The sequence below is a fragment of the Pinus tabuliformis genome, chromosome 7 (genome assembly GCF_031772625.1).
Source record: "Pinus tabuliformis cultivar Carrire ecotype Pingquan chromosome 7, CPIR1, whole genome shotgun sequence".
In the NCBI taxonomy this organism is placed as follows: domain Eukaryota; kingdom Viridiplantae; phylum Streptophyta; class Pinopsida; order Pinales; family Pinaceae; genus Pinus; species Pinus tabuliformis.
This window is the reverse complement of record NC_142293.1, coordinates 1729135126-1729158309: the sequence shown is the minus strand read 5'-3', so window position 1 is coordinate 1729158309 and position 23184 is coordinate 1729135126. Positions and strand designations below refer to the sequence as shown.

At 35.5% G+C, this 23184-nt stretch overlaps 1 protein-coding gene and 1 non-coding gene across 4 annotated transcripts in view; both read left to right on the top strand.

Annotated features, from left to right (window-relative positions):
* The first annotated feature begins 783 nt into the window (after nt 1-783).
* Nucleotides 784-23184, top strand: part of LOC149255237 (asparagine synthetase [glutamine-hydrolyzing]-like) — a 103332-nt gene continuing 80931 nt past the window's right edge. For 2 of the 3 annotated variants that reach the window (XM_089460404.1, XM_089460405.1), the window contains exons 1-4: nt 784-984; nt 1119-1257; nt 3342-3437; nt 3624-3765. In XM_089460404.1, the coding sequence (XP_089316530.1) occupies nt 905-984; nt 1119-1257; nt 3342-3437; nt 3624-3765 (457 nt within the window). In that variant the 5' untranslated portion in view covers nt 784-904. The remainder of the gene's footprint in view (nt 985-1118; nt 1258-3341; nt 3438-3623; nt 3766-23184) is intronic. The other variant, XM_089460403.1, reaches the window with a different exon arrangement.
* TRNAT-UGU (transfer RNA threonine (anticodon UGU)) lies at nt 22695-22767 on the top strand. Its single transcript has one exon. It is a non-coding gene; the product is annotated as a tRNA-Thr (tRNA).

Below are 23184 nucleotides of genomic sequence, written 5' to 3'. Positions count from 1 at the left end.
GAATACAATAAGTTTGTCGATTCTGGTTGGTGCAAACGAAAGAATGTCGTTCAAGATTTTATTGAACTGAACAAATGTGAGGAGGTTTTGGTAATTCTGCCCTCATTCAAATCTCAGTTTTGGTTAATTATGTCCAGTTTGAATCTCAACATTTTTTCAGGTTTTTGTTAATTCTGTCTTGGTTTGAATCTCAAAATTGTTTAGTTCCTCGTCTTTTTGGCGAGATTGGTGCTGTATCTTTCTTTTTTTTCTCTACAATTTTCCAACTTCCTTTATCTTACATCTCTTTCATCTCTTCTGATTCTTGGGACATTGTTGTCTTCGCGTCACAGTCTATGTGTAAACTTATTTAATTTACTTATAAATAAAATAAAATAAAATAATTATTTTTTTAATTCTAAAAATATATATATTGTTGAATTTAAATTTATGTGATATATATCAGTTCTGTGATATAATATTTTGAGAATCTTCCTTAATCTTTGCTAGTTAAGAAATCAACCCATCTCCCTTAATCCTTAATCTCCCTTAATCCTTCATCTTTGCTAGTTAAGAAATCTACCCAGGCTCCTATATTTTTATCCCCAAATACTTCCCAGTCCCAATAGTTAAGTTAAATTAAATTACATAGTCATAGATTATTCTGTTGAACTGATTTTTTTTTCTTTTGAGGTGGCCGAGTTCAGGACCTCTGAAAGTTTGAAGCAACGCAGGTCGTGACGCATGTCATGGTGTATCATCTCTTTGTATGCGGTGTCACTCATCATGGAGTCGAGAGATGTTCCAATTATCTCACCTCCCTTATAGCCAAAATGTTCTTTGAAGCCATCGTTCCCCACTGTTCTGCGCTGTAATCAATCATCTACCTGTATCTCCTTTGATTTTCTGTTTGGTTGGAACAAAAATGTGTGGAATTCTTGCTGTGTTGGGGTGCCAGGACACATCTTCGGCCAAGCGAGCACGAGTACTCGAGCTTTCCCGAAGGCAAAAAGATAAATTTTAATCATTGAATGATAGATGATTAATTTCTCTTTAATATTTGAAGGCCTGTTATGTTCCCTCCAAGTAATGGGCTTTCTTTGTTTTATGATTTATTGATCAGATTTTTTGCATTTCAGGTTGAAGCACAGAGGTCCAGACTCGAGTGGAATATATCAGCATGGCAACTGCTTTCTCACTCACCAAAGGCTGGCTATTATGGATCCTGCATCTGGGGACCAGCCATTGTATAATGAATATAAAACAATAGTTGTCACTGTAAGTCTCTAGTCTTAATCAAAAAACACAAGCTGGGAAGATTTTAATTAATTGAAGCTAGCAAAGTCATATGCCTCAATCAAAAAACAAACTTGGGAACATTTTAATTTTTATTAAAACTAGCAGGTTTCTCCTTTGATCCATATCAGCACATACCCATCTGAACTCAAGTTTTTCATTTAAATTCAGACAGTCACAGAGCCATTTAAGCCCAGGTTTGAACATTGATATGCACGATAAATGCATCCATTTATGGTTTACATAATTTTGTTGTTTGTTTTTCTTTAAATTCATACCACAGACCCTAGTTTTGTTGAGTTCGGTTTTCATTTGAAAATTTATACTCCTGCAGACCCATTAAGCCCAGGTTTGAGATGCACCACAGACCTACTCCATACAGTAGGTCCATATAATTTTACCATAGTTCTGAAGAGGTTGTTTAGTTTACATAGCTCTTTAAATTTTGAATTCTGTTGAGATTGTTAAGTTTATTTTGTTGGCTTTGCTTAGTCCACTTTGCAAGTGGACTTGGGAAAGCACTCATTTGACTAAGTTATGGCCACACAGGATCTATGTGACCTACCCAGAAAAAATTGTTTCCAGGCGTTTGGCTTTGGCTTTGGCTTGAAACTAACACCCAGTTTCCCGGTTGTCTTCTTACACAGACACACAGATTTCCCCGTTAAACTTTTTACATAGTTGTTTTTGGCAAAATTTCAGAGCATGAATATTGACAATATGAATATGTCAAGGCATAAATATTGACAATATATACATAGCAGTATTAACAATTGGAAATATATAAAGCAGGTCGAGATAGCTAAATATTGACAATATATACATAGCAGTATTAACAATTGGAAATATATAAAGCAGGTCGAGATAGCTAAATAATAGAAGGCCATTTTCATGAAAACTACATATAAACCCTAAAGTGTAGCTGTTTAAGTTTTGGCAAAATTTGAGAGCATGAATATTGACAATACGTTTTGGCAGAATTTCAGAGCCTGAATATTGACAATATGAATATATCAAAGTATAAATATTGACGATATATACATATAGTATTGACAATTGAAGTATATAGCAGGTTGAGATAGCTAAATAAGAGGAGGCTGTTTTCATGAAAGCTGCATATAAACCCTAAAGTATAGCTGTTTAAGTTTTGGCAAAATTTCAGAGCATGAATATTGGCAATAAGTTTTGGCAGAAATTCAGAGCATGAATATTGAAAATATGAATATATAAAAGCATAAATATTGACCATATAGACATAGAGCACTATTGGCAATTGAAGTATATAAAGCAGGTTGAGATAGCTAAATAATAGAAGGCCATATTCATGATAGCTACATATAAAAACTAAAGCGTAATTGTTTAAGTTTTGGCAGAATTTCAGAGTATGAATAATGACAAGAAGTTTTGGCACAATTTCAGAGCATGACTTTCATGCTAAGTTTTGGCAGAATTTCAGAGCATAAATATTGACAATATATACATAGAGCAGTATCTACTATTGACAATTTAAAGTATACAAAGCAGGTTGAGATGGCTAAATAATAGAAGGTCATTTCCATGAAAGCTACATATAAATCCCAAAGTATTTTGCCATTCATCCTTCTGATTTGAAACATATCAGAACCGATTTTAGCTTTCAAACATATCAGCCCAAGTTTCAAATATGCATCCTTCAGATTTGAAACATATCAGAACCGGTTTTAGCTTTCAAACATGTCGGCCCAAGTTTCAATTATGCATCCTTTAGATTTTAAACATATCAGAACCGATTTTAGGTTTCAAACATATCAGACCAAGTTTTAGATAGGTACTAGCCAATGTTCTGGTTATAGCCCTATTTTCATAACTTCATATCCAAGTTTTGGCCTAATGTTCATATACAATTCTACACTAAAAGTTGATGGATCATTGCACATGGATTTAATCCACCTCTAAATTAAGAGTCGATAGATCATCCTCACCCGGGCTTGTGGAGTACTTGTTCCTTGCTTCTTTCAATGCAATTAAATTCTTTTTGACTGGATAGATACATTGTAAACGTTATTCCTTTATTGTGCTCCATGCAGGTGAATGGAGAGATATATAACCACGAGGAACTAAGAAAGTCGCTTAAATCACATGAATTTAGAAGTAGCAGTGACAGTGAGGTTATTGCCCATCTTGTGAGTATTATTCTACTTCTTGGCATGCTTCGTTACATGTAATTATTAAAGGGAAGCTTTGCTATTCTTTTACATTTTGTAGTCCGTTCATTGTTTGTTTGATATTGCAGCAGCTTCTGAGTTTCTTAAGGATTTTAGAACTTATTACGATTTGTTTTTCTATGTTTACATGGTTTGGGAGGTTAGTTTGAGGAGCACAGAGAACAGTTCGTGGAGCTGTTGGATGGAGTGTTCTCGTTTGTTGTGTTCGATAATGCTGATAGCAGCTTTATTGTTGCCAGGGACGCAATCGGCGTTACTCCCCTTTATATAGGCTGGGGCCAAGATGGTATGACGCGTAACTTCTTCACCCTGTAAAAATTAGCTACAATTTCCTACATTATGATTTTTCTGTTAATACAAATAAAGATAGATTTACAAAGTTTTTCACAGGGCCACAATTTCCTACATTATGATTTTTCTGTTAATAGAAATAAAGATAGATTTACAAAGTTTTTCACAGGTAAGGGATCAAAGGGATACAAATTTACAAAGTTTATCAAACGATACAAATTTACGAAGTTTTCACTGGTAAGGGATGAAAATCCTTCGAGGTGCTAACGTCATTGCGTTTATATTTTTTACACTATGAAGGGATCAAACCAAAACCCTCAAAACCCTCTGAGGTGCGAACCTCAATGTGTTTGTTGTGTTTGTATAAAGGAGGAGGATCAAAACCCTCTGATGTTCTCTGATCTGGTCATTTGGTGGGTTCAGGCTTAGTTTTCTGATCCGTCCCACGAACTTTCAACAATGGTTGCAGCGGCGGGGAAGGCTCCCTAAACCGTCCGCCACCCTGCCTAATTAATGCAACACTCATCCCCAGGTTCTCACCCATCTGTCAGATTCATAATTCTCCATCATCGGAAACAGAGGCTTTTTCGGCTAAATTCTCCCTCACCCACCTGCAGGATCGATAATTTCTTCCTAATGGAAACGGAAACGGAGGTTTTTTTCGACTTTCCGAGTGATTGTCGCCTGTGTAAACTACTCCGATCAAAAGCCTCAAACTAAAAATCTCAATATATTTATAGATCGAGGGTTTTTACTCGGATCAAAAGCCTCAAACTAAAAATCTCAAAATATTTATAGATCGAGGAATAAAAACCCTCGGGATGCAAATCCCAATGTTTTCATACCCACAGTGATCAAAATTCTCTAGTTTTTACGGTGTAATTTTTCTAAAATCAGTCAGGAATTTCTGGGTGCTGAATCTGTATATACAGTAAAAAAAACCAGTTTAAATAACACAAATCAAGATTTGATCTTGAATTTTTCTGACGGATTCGGCACCGGAAATCCAAAAATTCGCACTAAAGACAACTCCTTTTTGTACTGGAAGAATAAAAACCCGGTTGTACTTAAACTATTTTGCACTGGGAGGAATAAAAGCCCGGCTGTACTAAACTATTTTTGTACTGGGAGGAATAAAAACCGCCTGCACTCGAACTATTTTTGTACTGGGAGGAATAAAAACTCCGCTCTAAATCTCAATAGAGTCGTCTAGTCTATTGAGGCGGAGAAATTGCACAGACGGCTAAAAATGGCCGGAATCTGGGCAAAAAAATTTCAAAAGATCTCGTAAATGCAATGTTTGAATCATATTTTTGATGGTGGAAATGGATTTAGCGCTATCAAAAACCTCTAAGGCACCTAAAATTATGAAGTTTGACAGCTTTTACTTGGATTTAGAAGAATACCTGCCGCATTTTTTCAAAAAATAGCCGGAATATTCATAACTTTGAGGGCAAAAAGCATACTGCGTTGTTTCATACTTTTTGAGGATCAAAGGCCTCTAGGTACAAATCACCATGTTTTTTTACATTTTAATCTCAAATCGCAATGTTTTCATACTTTTTGAGTCGAAAGGTTCATTCTACAACCCAGTGTGATGTGTAACATTGTCCGTCCATCATCAAATTTGAAATTTTGCTCATGTTGGGCCAAATAAAAAAATTAAAAAAAAAATGAATAACTATACAAAATATTTAAATAATGTATCTTCATAAAAACACATGAAGAAATTGGATCTTTCTCTGCTCATGTTAGATCCGTATTTAAGATGGATCTATGCTAGTTTTATACCTTTTGAAGATCAAAGCCCTTTGGCCCTAATGTTTTTCTACATTTAAATCTCAAATTCCAATGTTTTGTTTTCAGATGTTTTTTTATACATTTTTGGAGGATCAAATTCCTCCAGGCACAATGCCTTTGGAGGATCAAAGCCCTTTAGGTGCAAATCACAATGTTTTTTACATTTGCACTCCTTCCATCAAAACCCTCAAGGTTGAATATGAGGAGGGATAAAACCCTTGAAATATAAATTTCAATGTCTTTGTACCAGGCCTGATCAAAATGACATAGTTTACTTGTGAGACTTTTTGGAAAAGGCAGTAGACAACTTTTTGCATTTTTTTAATGATGTGACATCACTCGACCTGTCGTCATTTCCTCCCCCATCCGTCAACGGTTGACTGTTGTTGGCTCCACCCCTCCCTTCTCGTCCCTCAGGTGTTGGATTAGAGGTTCATTTATACACATTGAATGTTATTTGTGCTTCCAAGATTTCAAATGCTACTTCTGTGCTCAAGATTTCAAATTGAAAAGTTCAGCATGAAATTTCTGGTTGAGTAAGGACACAATAGCTAGAATCAATGTTGCTTTCATCAATGATGGGAAAAAGCATTTCTCAATTTGAATCAAATTTTACTTAGTCATAATTTCCTCAAGAATGAACTCGAAGGGACATTCTCAATTTGAATCAAATTTTACTTACAGTCATAATTTCCTCAAGAATGGACTCGAAGGTCCCTAGCCCATTGTCGTTTCCTTCCTCATATGCCATCCGTCAACCATCCACCGTTGTTGGCTCCACCCATCCCGTCCCTCATGTGGTAGGTTAGAGGGTCATTTATACGCATTGAATGCTATCTGTGCATCTAGGATTTCAAATTTCAAATGCTACCTCTGTGCTCGGGATTTCAAATTGAAAATTTGAGCGCGAAATTTCTTGTTGAGTAGGGACACGGTAGCTAGAATCAACGTTGCTTTCATCATGCACTCGAAGAGCTCAACTTCTCCCACAACGACCGTCTCACCCATTTCTAGAATGATCCATTCTGGAGGTAATCTCGCCAAGGACATGCATGATAGAGGCGTGAGGAAACATGCATGATAGAGGTGTGAGGAAACGACCATAAATGTTGATACGATGTAGAAACCAAAGATTCATAATGGTTTCTTTAAGTGATACAGAGATGGTCTATTGCGTCTATTCTTTTTGTTTGACCTGATCTTGTTAAATGTTCGTTTATGCATTCATTAGTGAAATTTTCCGTAAGTGCTCTCCAAAACTATCAACTCATCCAATTGAAAAGTATATAAATAGTCATTGTTTATCAATTTCAAAATCTCATGAGATCTAGTATACTAAAGTATATAAATAGTCATTGTTTATCAATTTCAAAATCTCATGAGATCTAGTATACTTTTCTTATCCATTGTGTTCCAAATCTAGTAAATTATTTACATTTTTCACAAATTTTCTTACTTTATGTTAAGTATGGAAAAAATTATCATCTATTTGATATGTGATTTTCTATTTGTAATTTCAATGGAGAGGAATTTAAAAGACGTGTACTCTGGAATAGTCCACACTTTTTGGGTGTTTTGTGGAGATGTTTTCAAACTAACACAAGAACAAAAATCTATGCCAATGAATATCCTTGTGGTGTAACCCCTACCCTCCCCAATTTTGGAGAACTGGGCCAACATAGAATACACTAAAAATCTATGCAAAGTGATAAGTTGGTTTTTTGGGCAACCATTTATGTTCAAATATAATAAGTTATAATTCTTTCTTTGAGTTTTTTTTCTTTGTCAGAAAAAAACCACAAATTACTGATGGGGTAAAATTTTCATTTTGTAGACACGCATAGAGTGTATGCAAATAGAGACAAAAAACATGTTAGAGCAAAAGAGCAAAGGAAGCAACATAAAAAAGTTCAAAAAATAAAGCAGCGTAAAAATGTTCAAAAAATAGACTAACAACCCGAAAGCATAAGCTTGTAAAATAAAAACAAAAAAGGAAAGAAAGCTAAGACTATAAACTAGCGCTTGCATTTTCTTTTTGCGTTTCCTTTTTTGCCTCCTTTTCCATTTGATGTTTGCGAGGCCTCTAGATCCATTCCCTTTTGAAGAAGGGTGATTGTACCTAGCAGAACCTTAGCGTCCCCAATTGGTTTGTCTTCATGTTGGGTCGTAACATCCACTTTTTCTTTTTCGGGTTGACTTTCCATGATATCTTCTTCATTCTCTTAAGGATGATGCTCTGGGAACCGTGATCATTTTGGTCTTCTTCTTTGGATTCTTCTTTGGTGTTGTTGTGTTCTCAAATCTTAAGACTTGAGACCAATGAAAGTTATTGTGTTTCAAATTTATATGATCTGGGAGCCCTTTGCTGAGATCAATCTCCACACATATTTTGGCAAATGTGAAGAGTCTATTATCTTTTCTTTTTCCATATCTATGTTTTTGCCCAAAGTATTTTCTATTTCTTCAAGGAATTTATGATGCTAGAAAGGAAGGGGGAAGTTTGGGAGCTTCACCCAAATTGGCATGGATGAAACCACCATAGTTGTGGCATCAAACTCGGGGAACCATGGAGTGATGAATAACCTGATTCAACCCCATAACCAAGGCTCTTCATTTAGAACAAAATACATAATTTTTTTGGTTTCAATTTCAATTATGATACAACTCCTTTTTGGTTTCAATTTCAATTATGAAAAAACCCTTTGAGCAAAGGTATATGTCACAAAAAACCCTTTGAGCAAAGGTATATGTCACAATTTGGAGTCCCTGTGGAGAAAATCCATTGAAATAAAGTTTCAGGTTTAGGCTAGAAGCCATTGAATCTACAAATGGCTACTTTAGATTGTAGAACAAAGAAAAGAGAAGACACCTCAGAGATTTACTACCATAACAAGAGCATTCTCCATTTGTTCAAACAATATAGGGGGTTGAAATGTTTTGGTTATGTTTGTGTTTGTACGGGTAGAGAACTTCCCTTGAACTGCATCTTTGAAAGAGACATGGGGATCAGTTGTAGACTTGGCTCCACTAGCGCCCCCTTGTAGCGTTGAGTTCATAATGATGGTTGATTTTTCGTTAATATAATAATCTTTGAGTTGTAGAGTGTCATGTAGAAACTTGTCTTCAAATTGAAAACATTAGAAGTGCGAAGGCATGCCCCATTTGTCCTAAATAAAATGTTTGAGGGAAGAGATAGAAAATCCATCTCTTACCCAAAACACTAAGGTCTTCCCACTGGAGTTTTTAATAAAAATATGAAACAATGCCTTCAAATTATTCTCTATCTGAGAAAATGGAGTCTCGAATTGTGGCTAATAGAAAGGAGCCCCATGATTGGAGACCACCAAGCGGTGCACAAAAGAAGACGATGCCTCCCAGTCGCAACATAGCTCAAATCAAAAGATACAAGCAAAAAGAAAAAGAAGGGAATATGGGATGGAAGAAATCCCACTGTTAAACGCACCCAAACCTTTGGACATGATTGCCTCACATTTATATTGAAAATAATAGATATAGACAATGTAGAAGAAAGGAGAGGTTCATATATTGATGAGGGAAGACGAATCCAACATAAAATCTTCTCGCTGACACCTTGAAAGGACCATTGAACAACATTTTCAGTAAAAGAAACCCTCCCTTATAATCAATGACGGTAATAAAAGCCAAACTTTGTGCTCTGGAAATCCTTGTGTCCTTTCTCCCTGCCATGGCAATAGCACTCGGTTTGTATCAGAGCCTTGAAACTTGTCGACGATATATGGAAGCCAAAAACTTGAGAAACCCTAACCTCCATCGTGACTTCTCCTTTCCTTCAATTCTATCTTTGGGTTGTTTTAATGGACATCATTTCTTTTTAAAGATAAATTAATATTTATTTATTTAAAAAAAAGGAAAAAATTAACTATTAATTATTAACTATTAATTTGGAATTCTTGATATAGAAACATGTTTTGAGTTAAAGCATTTATATTGATAAGAAATATGAGAAAACTACAAAGAATACTCTACCTTTCAATCTTTAATCTACACATCGAATCTAATTTATACATGATATATATAGGGTAAAAGTTAAATTTAATAATAATAAAATATCAATTACAATATTCGCAAGACATTTCACCAAAAAAATATTAAATCACGGTAATAACCTATAGCTATTCACAACTTTCAAAAGAATTGAAACATGAGTCAATTAAAGCCTTTTTACACATTAAAAGGCTATTTACATGCATATAATTCCAAGTACCAATAAATAAAATTATGTTTCACATCAAATATATCGCTCAAAAATCAAGAAGAGATGAAAAGAGCATAGCGAATATAATACATTTACCATTTACATAATATCCAAGTTTGCATTGAAGATTGAGGATAATTTATGAATAATTTATGAATTCAATATGAGAAATAAATTTTAACATTGTTATTAAAATGGTAGCATTTGTCACGATATTTATGATTCAATATCCATCAGCAAACATTTGCCACAATATTTATATGATTCAATATCCATTTCAACAAACAATTATATAATAGTTAATGGTAAGAGTAATCCACAATCATATACAACTTCATAAAAAATATAATGCATAAGTTAATTATGTACTATATTAACATTGAAAGAATCTCATTTAAGATAAGTTAATTATGTACTATATTAACATTGAAAGAATCTAATTTAAGATCCTAAAAGAAGGAACTTTTAATAGAGTACGTATTTTATGTAAAATCAAAATGACCCTTGGTCTTTTATTTATTCTTTGACTTAATTTTATGGCTCACCAGCTTTTTATTCTATTTGGATAATTAATTTTACAAATTCATCCTCATTTAAAATAAAACATGTAATAGAAAAAATGAACATATATTAGTAATAATAGAAACAATATGTATATTAGTAATAATAAAAACAATATGTATTTTTCCTTGATTTGTTTTTTTGTGATTATGGAATACCAAAACATAGGTATATAGTCTCTCCTTCATGTTATGGATCAAAATAATTTAGTTTTTCATTATCCTATACACATCTTATTGTCCTTTTGTGAACTTGAAAAACTATAATTAAGAAACTTGGATATTTGACTTTCATAAAATTATTTATTTCTTTTCTTTATTTGTCTTTGTCTAAACCTCCTTGGTGTTGGGAATAAAATCATATAGCTATTAAATCAAAATGAATGTGGAAATCAAACATAGAATGAAACAATACAAAGGAAACACCAATATACATGGTTCAACTTATTTGGGATGCACCCATGGAGAAACAACTAGTTCTTTCTTTTATTCCATTAAACAAAATGAAGGTATTACAAAATGCAAAAAAAATTATTGCACTCTCTTTCTCTTACAGTATACTCTTTCTAAATTACAATTATATTTCAATAATACATAGCCACACTACAATCTCCTCATAAAAAGAGGGTTTCCTTCTAAGGAAAAAAACTTAGCATTATATCTACCGTCATATAAATGACTATTGATGGATGGTATATATTGACTATGAAATAAGAATATTTTACAAGGCAATTTTTCTAAAAAATTCTCTTTAGTAGTTTCACACCAAATCCCCCTTGGGGCTTCAAAGAGCGTGTGTATATCCCGTAAAGACCTGGTTTGGTTTTAGTAGATTTATGGGGTATACGACAATTCTTTAGAGCCCCCAAGAGGGGGTTTGGGGCAGTGCCCCGAAAAATTGTCATGTAAAATATTCTAATTTCATAGTCAATTTGTATCATTTATCAATAATCATTGATATGACAATATATTTTATGCTAGGTAATTTTTTTTCTTTAATAGGAAACCCTCTTTTTATGAGGAAATTGTATTGTGGCTATGTATTATTGAGATATAATTGCAATTTAGAGAGAGTACAGAGAGAGAAGAGGAGTTAGCAATAGATGTGTTGTAATACTTTCATTTTGTTTAATGGAATAAAATAAAGGACTAGTTGTTTCTCCATGTTTCTCCATGGATGTATCCCAAATAAGGTGAACCGTGTATATTGGTTTTCTTTTGTATTGTTTCATTCTATGTTTGATTTCCACATTCATTTTGATTTTGTTGCTATGTGTTTTATTCCTAACACCAAGGAGGTTCAGAAATGGACAAATAAAGAAAATAAAGAAATAAATAATTTTATGAAAGTCAAGTATCCAAGTTTTTAATTGTAATTAAGTTCTTAATAGGATAATGAAGAGCTAACTTATTTTGTTCTATAACATGAAGGAGAGAGATTATACGCCCAAACTTCCAATGGTATTCCACAATTGCAAAAGAACAAATCAATGAAAAATACATATCGTTATAACATATGTATATTTATTGGATTTTAAATGAGGATAAATTTGTAAAATTAATCATTCAAATAGAATAAAAAGCCTATGAGCCATAAAGTTAAGTCAAAGAATAAATAAAAGGCCAAATGTCATTAAAATTTTGTATAAAAATTTAAAAGGTGAACCGCAAATATCCATCACCCGGTGAGCCTAGCCAAATGTCATTAAAATTTTGTATAAAAATTTAAAAGGTGAACCGCAAATATCCATCACCCAGTAAGGCAGGCTCAAATGAGCCTTGATGGTGCCCCATCACCCCACCATCCAACCAAACATCCCTCAGAGCCCTCCAAGAACCTTTATCTTTTATAGATGAGAGATATAGACTTTAGACAACTCAAATCCTTTACCCGCCAACAACCCTTAACCCCGCCAACATCCAACCAATCATTTACCCGTGCGTTTTACGGCTACTTGACACGCCCAAGCTGGGGAACCAGCTTAGCGGTAGAGCCAATAAGTAGTCCATCTGATTCCTGGAAATTACCATAAGCCCTATTCTCATGTGTTTACCTTTGCAATGCTTCACATGTTTCAGACATGGATTGGAATCCTCCTAAACCCCGCCAACATCCAACCCAATCCTTTACCCGCCAACAACCCTAAATCCTCCAACAGCCCACATTAGTTGAAGGTTGAAGGTGTCAGAGTCAGGAGATCAAATTTTAATGTCTGGAATGTTCGGACTGGGTAAAAAAAGACACTATGTATTTCGTGCACTCTTTAGATAATAAATAATTAGTAGAAAGCATCTAGGAAATCCTAAAGTATTGGTTACAATTATTGATAGTCTGATGTTCTATCATGACCTCTGCAAGGTCAGACTATTGTTTGTTCTCTTTCAACAAAAGAAAGATCCCAAAGAATTGATCTTTTTCTTTGTTGCTCAATCATGGTCTTGATGAAGTAATGGCATGGGAATTAGTGGAATTTGGAGATGGTACAGTAGGCATCAAAACCTCCGCCTCCTCTCCTCTCCCTTATGGTCGAGCAACTAAAGTTCCTCTCCTTATCAGTCGAGCCCCTGTTGCCGGTCCTTCTCTTCTCTTCATATGCACATCTGTATATGTATTTTCGGACAATTCGCACCATTAAAAAGACACTATGTATTTCATGCACTCTTTAGATAATAAATAATTAGTAGAAAGCATCTAGGAAAAGCTCTGGAAATAAAGGATGCAAGAATAGGTAGGAATGAGACTATATATTAATGAAAATATCTAGCGAGAAAGTATTATATTAGGGAAATAGGAACATGAATATACTCCTTTGAAATAGATCAAATTCTTATATTTTTACATCAACTCTTCATTATTATCCCACCCACCATGAGTGGAAGACCAAAGGACCGAACAATAAATACGATCAATTCTAATTGATTCACATATTTTGTTTCGTCCATAGCTTATTATCAAATTAATTCAATGAAATGTTATTTGAAAAAAGACACTATGTATTTCGTGCACTCTTTAGATAATAAATAATTAGTAGAAAGCATCTAGGACATCCTAAAGTATTGGTTACAATTATTGATAGTCTGATGTTCTATCATGACCTCTGGAAGGTCAGACTATTGGTAACTGTAAAATTACCAGGTGTCAAGTCAAGGAGAGAAGGTTGAAGGTTGAAGGTGTCAGAGTCAGGAGATCAAATTTTAATGTCCGGAATGTTCGGACTGGGTTAGTATGAAGGAAAAGATTTGAGTGATGGAGGTGCTGAATTCTTCATCAAAGGTTGGAAGGTGTAAAGCATCCTAAAGTCTTGGTTGGTTCTATTCGTAACTGCATATTCACAATACCGACGTGGTGATCAATTGGATATTTGATCCTAGAATATCCTCCAATTTCATTGGCCTCCTACTTTTCCTGGGAGGTCAGATTCCATTGCTCGTTCCAGTTGGAATGAATTATCGATAATTTTGAGGGTTGGATTTGATAGGAACAGAATCACGCTCTGTAGGATTTGAACCTACGGCATCAGGTTTTGGAGACCTACATTCTACCGAACTGAACTAAGAGCGTTTTCTTTAATATTCGGAGATGAAGGAAAAATACCTTTTGTTGATACTCTTAGAGCAAAACACTTTCGCATCTGATACGATTCAATTATTTGATGTTCCCGTCGAATCGATAAAAAAGACACTATGTATTTTGTGCACTCTTTAGATAATAAATAATTAGTAGAAAGCATCTAGGACATCCTAAAGTATTGGTTACAATTATTGATAGTCTGATGTTCTATCATGACCTCTGGAAGGTCAGACTATTGGTAACTGTAAAATTACCAGGTGTCAAGTCAAGGAGAGAAGGTTGAAGGTTGAAGGTGTCAGAGTCAGGAGATCAAATTTTAATGTCCGGAATGTTCGGACTGGGTAAGTATGAAGGAAAAGATTTGAGTGATGGAGGTGCTGAATTCTTCATCAAAGGTTGGAAGGTGTAAAGCATCCTAAAGTCTTGGGTCCAGGAGTGATCGAGTTACAGTCTTTAATAGAATGATGTTCATCTTTAAGGTCAGACTATTAAGGTTAACTGTAGAGCAATCATTCAAGATCATCACCCCTACACCCTCGTACCACCTTGGTGGTTGGATTATAGGGAGATCAAACTATTTTTATTTATTTTTATCGCTAGTTCTTCGAAAAATTCGAGAGTTCTCTCGAATATCATATGTTCCAAGCAATCCATAGAGCAGTCAAAGTATCGATCGGACATGTGAATTTTAGCTCCATCCAAATGCAACGCATTCCATTGGGGTTGAACAAAATTTTCGTTCAATCGAAAATCCCGGATGTATCTATCCCTTTGCTAAATATCAGGGCGAAGATCTTGATCAACTAGGATTCTCTACAATAAGTTATGTGCGGTAAATCGAGCCTATTTTTGAACCATAGAAGTGGCAAGTATGACGGATATTCCGAATACTTGGGCAGAGAAATTCTCTGGAGTTGATCCATCCTAGCTAAAGGCGAACCTTTGGTTTGTTCTCTTTCTTCACCTAAGATCATCACATGGTTTTTGAGACCCAAGATTTTCATATTGGGACAAACACTCTTCCTTGCCTCTAGTTCCATTCTTGTAACATATCACAAAAATGCAATCTACCGGCTATGCATATTAGATCTACATCTGGACCAACATTTGCTTTAATCTACCCCACTATTTTATAGAATACACATATTTCATGGAATGCGTTCTGGAAAAAACAATAGAATAAAGAAGTCTGTTGGGTTGGGACGAAAGAAAGAAACTATTACCCCTTGTCCAGAAATTATGTGGACATCGACCCAAAAGAAGCTGCTTTCTGCCCCGTTACAAGTAGAATAAAGAAGTCTGTTGGGTTGGGACGAAAGAAAGAAACTATTACCCCTTGTCTAGAAATTATGTGGACAACGACCCAAAAGAAGCTGCTTTCTGCCCCGTTACAAATAAATCTCTACTCGGCAATAGATCTGTCCGAAATGATTTTATATCATTGTGAGATGAGTGGGCTCATCTCATAACGAACTTATATGTGAAAGATTTGATACGTTCCACGGATCGATTGAAGCCTACCAATTCTGTTCGCTTGACCTAAACTTTCAAACGAATTAACTGAAAGACAACAATCAATTCATCAAATGTTCACTATCTCCGTCGGTAGATGAGCCTTTAAATTTGTATCTTTGTCCCATAACCTACATAATAATATAACAAAGAACTGTATTGTATCCTAACCGTGCATGTAAGATAACAAAATTTTCCAGATTGGAAAACCCTATACCTTCTAATACGAGAAGGAAGGATACAAGTTCAAATGGTCTAGATTCATCGAATCTGAATATATGATAAGTGAATAGGGTCGAACTTGTCGACACAGCCACAACCTTGATCATTTTAAACAACGACTCTCCGATCAAATACCCTGCCCAGAGTTGTTCAGATGGACAAGATCTTATTATCAAGATAAAACATACAATAAATATCGAGATAGATCTCGATCTATTCCATTTACACCGAACCATTTTAATGGTTATGGCCCGTTCGTTACAACTCGAATAACATGTGATCTACCGAACCAATCTGCAAAACTGTGTTAGTTGAAAACTAAAATCTAATAGGGAAAAACAATAATTATCGCCCATGAGTGAATAGACAAAGGATCGATACGAAAGAAGAAAGATTCTTCTTTCACTTTCAAAAGAACAGAGGGAAGATGGGATCAGGATATTTCTCTGGGAGAAATACAAAATACTTCATATTTATCACATATTTGATAATAAGCCATACAACTTGTGCGAGAGTTGAGAGTTAGTCATCGATCTTGCTTTGATCCCCTATCAGAGGTCACCGACCCACATAAGAACAAACGTTAGCTCGTTTTTTATTCTTGGAAGAAATGACTGTAGATAGATAAATTGGTTTTTTCCGGGGCAGACGTAACCAAGTGGACCAAGGCAGTGGATTGTGAATCCACCACGCGCGGGTTCAATTCCCATCATTCACCTCATAAAAGAAGATAAAAAACGGACTGGATCCGAATCCGATTTGTTGTCATTTTCATATTTCGGTGAAAATATTTCTATCTATGTAATAGAAATGGACACCCGAGCCCTCTTTCTTCGTGGGAAACATGAGCCCTTTATCGGACTTGAACTGATGACTTACGCCTTACCATGGCGTTACTCTACCGCTGAGTTAAAAGGGCCCCCTCATCATATATGAATGAGTGAGTCTACTATGGTAGATGGACAACAAATTGGATATGGATGATCCATCTATCTTTATAGATATCAAGTTGAGAACATATATTATAGTAGCTCGTAGGGTAAGGATTGCTATACTGGAAACTCCGGGCTGAGCTGATACGAAGCGGATGGAGAAAAGTTATGCCTGAGAGCATTTTCTGAAATATGTTCGTATTGCTAGAAGAGCCAAAGGCTCAACGGGTCAGGTCCTATTGCAATTACTTGAAATGCATTTGGATAATATTCTTTTTCGATTGGGTATGGCTCCCACCATTCCCGGAGCTAGACAATTAGTGAATCATGGACATATCCGGGTCAATGACCATATGGTAGATATACCAAGTTACCCTTGCAAACCTCAAGATGTGATTACTATAAGAGATCAACAAAGATTGAGAGCTAAGAATATGGAGCCATTACAGTTTATGGCTCTTTTTCTTACTGGAAGAGGAAGATCTTTCTAAAATGAATTAGAAAGAATTCAATTAGAAGATTAGAGTTGAGCAAAAAAAAATTCCTTGATAAAGAGAAATAACAACCTAGAATTTCTAAAACTAGAATGGATAGAATCCTTTCTTCTCTCTCGGAAATAGAAGAGAGAGAATTAAGGAATTCAAGAATTTGGATTCAAATGTGGAAGGAAAGAAGTGACAGAATATCCGTCAATGGGATTGTGGCGTGTATAGTTTAGTGATACAGGTGGGTTTTATTCGTTACATTATCAACTTAAATAGTTAAAGGATATTTGGATGGATCTCTGATCCATCCAAAGCTCTATCTATCTATCTATAACTAAAGGGCCCGATACAACCATCAGAGTCAGAACAGTGAGCTGCGCAATAACTTCTAGATCAATTTGGTTTTCTTTCACCCTCCATCGACTGAATGTATGAATAAAATGTTGTCGGGATCAATCACTTTTCTTCTATTTTGTCTTCTTCGGACTCCTACCCATTGGTGTAGTTTCGATCAGGAACCTATGGCCTTGAGCAACTGATATCTTTACAATAATACATAAAATAGATAGAGAACCCTAAATAGATAGAGAACCCTTCAATATCTAGATAATAAAATTTGATACTGGAGAGAAATAAATGGACTAATCCATGTAACACATTTAATCAAACTGATTGGGGAGGGAATGAAGATATGGTAATAGAGGTTCAATTTTTGATAGCTTTTTTTCTTGCTTTTACAGCAGGTATTCTAGCTCTCAAATTAGGTCAAGCACTGTATGATTGATTTTTTTTGCTTTTCTTGGCCTGGCCATTGACCAAGAAAAGTAGAAAAAATCAGTCATACAGAACTATTTTTAACGAAATGAACAATACACTTGACTGGATTGTTCTTTATCCAACTGAATAATAGCAATATTCATTATATTGCCGATACAATCTGTACATACTATGGTATACACCTTTACTCCACCATTCATTTTGTTACACATGAACTCTTCCATCTTGGAGAGATGGCTGAGCAGACCAAAGCGGTGGATTGCTAATCCATAGTACGGATCATCCGTACCAAGGGTTCGAATCCCTCTCTCTCTGTTCGTCCACTATTGATCCTGAAAATGAATAACCCCAAATCTTTCTACGGAACGGAAAAGGCCCATTAACCTAGAGACTTCCTATTTTGACCTTTTTTTTCATTGCATAGCACAAAATGATAAAGTTATCATTTTGACTGAGCATTTGAACTCAGTATTTTATTTTTTCCTACAGTAAAGTATTACTGTTTATGGAACAGTAATAGCCTTGCTTTCAAATGATATTTGGGTCATCCGCAAATATCCATCACATCACCCGGCAAGGTAGGCTCAAATGAGCCTTGATGGTGCCCCATCACCCCACCATCCAACCAAACATCCCTCAGAGCCCTCCAAGAACCTTTATCTTTTATAGATGAGAGATGTAGACTTTAGACAACTCAAATCCTTTACCCGCCAACAGCCCCTTAACCCCGCCAACATCCAACCCAATCCTTTACCCGCCAACAACCCTAAAGCCTCCAACAACCCACATTACATCGACAAAATTTATCAAAATCTTGACATAAAAAATGTGACTCCTGACATAAAAAATGTGACTCCTGACTTTGACACCTAAGTTACAGTTGCCACCTCCAATAGTCTGACCTTCTCTTTAAAGTCATTCTATTAATGGTTAACTGATTGACCCTCTACAGTTAACCTTAATAGTCTGACCATTAAAGATGAACATCATTCTATTAAAGACTGTAACTCGATCACTCCTGGACCCAAGACTTTAGGATGCTTTACACCTTCCAACCTTTTATGAAGAATTCAACACCTCCATCACTCAAATCTTTTCCTTCATACTTACCTAGTCCGAACATTCCGGACATTAAAATTTGATCTCCTGACTCTGACACCTTCAACCTTCAACCTTCTCTCCTTACTCTGATGGATTGTTATCGTGTATTGCTTAATTGAAGCATACCAAGCCTTTCATTCATTTTATTGAAGGGCTTGGTATGCTTCAATTGTTTGGTGTTATTCTTCATACTTCTTCCCATTCCATCAATAATGGATATGTGCAGTCCCCCTGCATCCAGCAAGAATTGAACCCGCGAGTTCGCCAATTATGATTTGGGCGCTTTAACCATTCAGCCATGGATGCTGGATAAAGATCATCAACATATTCATTCTATAATATGAGTATAGACTCAGATCTAAAATTGGGTAGTTCGGGATTGGGACCCATTTACATTCTTTCTCTCATATTTGATTCATGTCAAATATTCTCAATAGACATTCAAATAACATTTCATTGAATTAATTTGATAATAAGCCATGGACGAAACAAAATATGTGAATCAATTAGAATTGATTGTATTTATTGTTCGGTCCTTTGGTCTTCCACTCATGGTGGGTGGGATAATAATGAAGAAGTTGTAAAAATATAAGAATTTGATCTATTTCAAAGGAGTATATTCATGTTCCTATTTCCCTAATATAATACTTAGAATTGATTGTATTTATTGTTCGGTCCTTTGGTCTTCCACTCATGGTGGGTGGGATAATAATGAAGAAGTTGACGTAAAAATATAAGAATTTGATCTATTTCAAAGGAGTATATTCATGTTCCTATTTCCCTAATATAATACTTTCTGGTTGGATATTTTCATTAATATATAGTCTCATTCCTACCTATTCTTGCATCCTTTATTTCTAGAGCTTTGGCTCCCATTGGTCAAGAACCGGACTACTAGTTACGAATCAAGTATCGAACCAATGGGAAGATACTTGGATCCGATCTAAGATCATTATATGTTCGCTCCAGTTCTTGTTGTTCTTGATGTTGGAACAGTCTCCCTTTCCCTATGGGCTATGAGTTCTAGTATACAGGGTATATCTGCATTTATAGGAGATTCAATTCTCGTGCTTATTTTCATCGTTGGTTCAGTCCATGCGTCATTGGAATGGTCCTTAATTTCCCTATGGGCTATGAGTTCTAGTATACAGGGTATATCTGCATTTATAGGAGATTCAATTCTCGTGCTTATTTTCATCGTTGGTTCAGTCCATGCGTGGCGAAGAGGAACATTGGAATGGTCCTTAATTTCCGAGTGGGGGAAGGAAGTACAAAATGACATAAAGCCAATGATGAATCCTATGAAGTTACCTTTACTCGATCAAATAATTTTGAATCCAGATATTTCAACTACCCCAAACGATCTGTCGAACGAATTGGGCTAGACTCTCCAGTTTATGTACGCTCCTTTACAGTATTAATTGTGGTTTCATCAAATTCGCTTCATTAATAGATTCGCGATTCGACTCCGATCGTTACGGTCCGGTACCAAGATCTAGACCTAGATGAGCTTACCTCATTATAACAGCGGGGACTGTGACCATGAAAAAGGTTCCTTCTGTAGTGAACTTTCAAATGCTGGAACCAAAATATGTAGTTGCCCTGGAGCATGTACTATCACAGAGAAATGTTTAGTACAGATTATTATAGTACCGTTTGCAAAGTAGATAAGTTAATTCCTGTGGATGTTTATTCGCCAGATTTCCCACCTGAACCAGAGGCTATTATAGATGCTATAACGAAACTTCGTGAAAGAAAAGAAAAGATAGTTCGATGGATATATGAGGCCTGAACTCCAACAAGGAAAGAATAAAATATTTCACTATAAATCATAGGGATCATCATATTGGATCCAGTATTCATACTAGAAACTATGGTCAAAAGTTATTACATCAATCATATGAACCTCAATTCGAATATACTTTCGAGATACCCTCTGCAACGTTTGGATCTACTTCAACTCTGCAATTATATATCTATCATTGGGATAATCTATCCCATTTCGATTCGGATGGAATAGGATGAATAGATTCTGACTAGTGCCGAATTATCAGTTCCACCGTCAAATCTTGACTTCTGAGTTCTCGATCCTACTTTTTTATATGTACAGAGTATTGTGATTCAATTGGAACGGACAGAGAGGGACAATATGAGCAAAGAAGAGGGAGAGAACAGATTGATCCATCTATATATTTTGATCGGGGTGTCTCCATATGTAGATATACATCTAGATAGAATAGATTTAGATAGATGGATATGGAGACATGGATATTGACATCTTGCCAGGAACCAGATTTGAACTGGTGGCACGAGGATTTTCAGTCCTATGCTCTACTAACTAAGCTATCCCGACTCTTCCCTGTGGATCATCCTAGTATAGGGTTTTAACTTGTGTCAACTAAAAAGAAGTAAAAAGGTATTTTTACTAGTTTTTAGAACGATCTTTATTATTTTCGATCTGGAAGTCACTAATATGATAAAAATGGATTGCAATTGAATAATTTCAAAATGATCTAATCTATGTAGATCATATATCACAAAATCAATTGATCAATTGATCAGCTTATTAACAGATCAACTCAACTGGTCATAAGATGGATGAAAAGATTCATGTTCTAATTTCTTCTCTTCATGAAAAAAAATAAAAAAAAATAGCGAGGTAAAAGGATCGAGAAATTAGAATGGATTCGAACCAATGGAATTGGAGAAGATAGATCAGTCCGTTCGAGAACAAACCTGGGTGGGGATAGAGGGACTTGAACCCTTACAGTCTATAAAGCCAACGGATTTTCCTCCTACTGCAATTTGCATTGTTGTTGACATTGACATGTAGAATTGGACTCTATCTTTATCGTCGTCCAACCATTTATTCCAAAAAAGAATTCAATTCTCCATCTAGAGTAGATAAGTTCATAATTGGATTACTTAATGTCAAATTAGTACTTCAACTCGAATCTGGCATCTATCTTATGAATAAAATGCTTGGAACGATTCGAGTTATGATCGCCAGTTTTGTCTGATGTTATATAACATCTCTCTCCTTTTTTGAGGTGTAAATAGATCATTCTATAACTACAGTATTGGACCAAATGAGATTCATTCGTTAGAATAGCTTCCATTGAGTCTCTGCACCTATCCCCTTTCTATCTTAGGAGAAGAAACATTGTCTTCATGAACCGGATTTGGCTCAGGATTACACATTCAAAATATCCCAGGGTTCCCTGGATTTGGAAGCTATCACTTGGTAGGTTTCCATACCAAGGCTCAATTCGATCAAGTCCGTAGCGTCTACCAATTCCGCCATATCCCCTTCTCGAAGAACAAGATCATACCTTGATCTAATCCTATTATGTAATATCCATCAACATTATTCATTGGATATTTGCTCAATATTGGGTGGGAGAAATATCCTCCCCTACTCCCCTTCTCTCCCCTTCTCTATCTCTACCCCAATCGAATATGACTAGGAATCATTATATTATTTATCCATTTGAAATGCAATGTTATTATCCTCCCCTAGTCGATTTGGAAGAGTGAGTAAAACGATCGATATCAATTGACCCTTACTTCTCCTTTCTTTCCCTTGAAAGAATCTACATTCAAACAATGTTCCGTTGTAATCGTAATCTGGATTGCGTCATTGAATCCGATTCGCGCTATAATCGTTAGGATTCCAAAGGAATCTATGGATCTCACCCCAATGAAATGGGGAGTGATATTCCATTGAGCCTGCTTAGCTCAGAGGTTAGAGCATCGCACTTGTAATGCGATGGTCATCGGTTCGATCCCAATAGCTGGCTCTTTTTCGTTCCTCTCATTTCCATAATCCACAAAGTTTTGTTAGGATCAAGATGGAATGGAGAATACTCTTATGATCGTTCGTTGGGTCCGTCATGCCATGATCATTTACTACCAACTAGGAACGGGATGAATGAAATGATTGGAGCTATTAGGATCAATAAAAAATTGGAGAAAGATCTTCGTTTTCCATATAAAAGAATTCCAGTAGTACTCATACGGGTTATACTATTCTTTCTTATTTCTAGAACTATTTGTTAATTGAATAAGGAGTTTCTATGTCCGTTATCGGGGACCTCGTTTAAAAAGAATACGTCATCTGAAAACTTTACCAGGTCTCACTAGTAAAAGACCCAAAAACAGAAAGGATTTTATGAACCGATCTTCTTCCAGGAAAATATCTCAATATCGTATCCGGC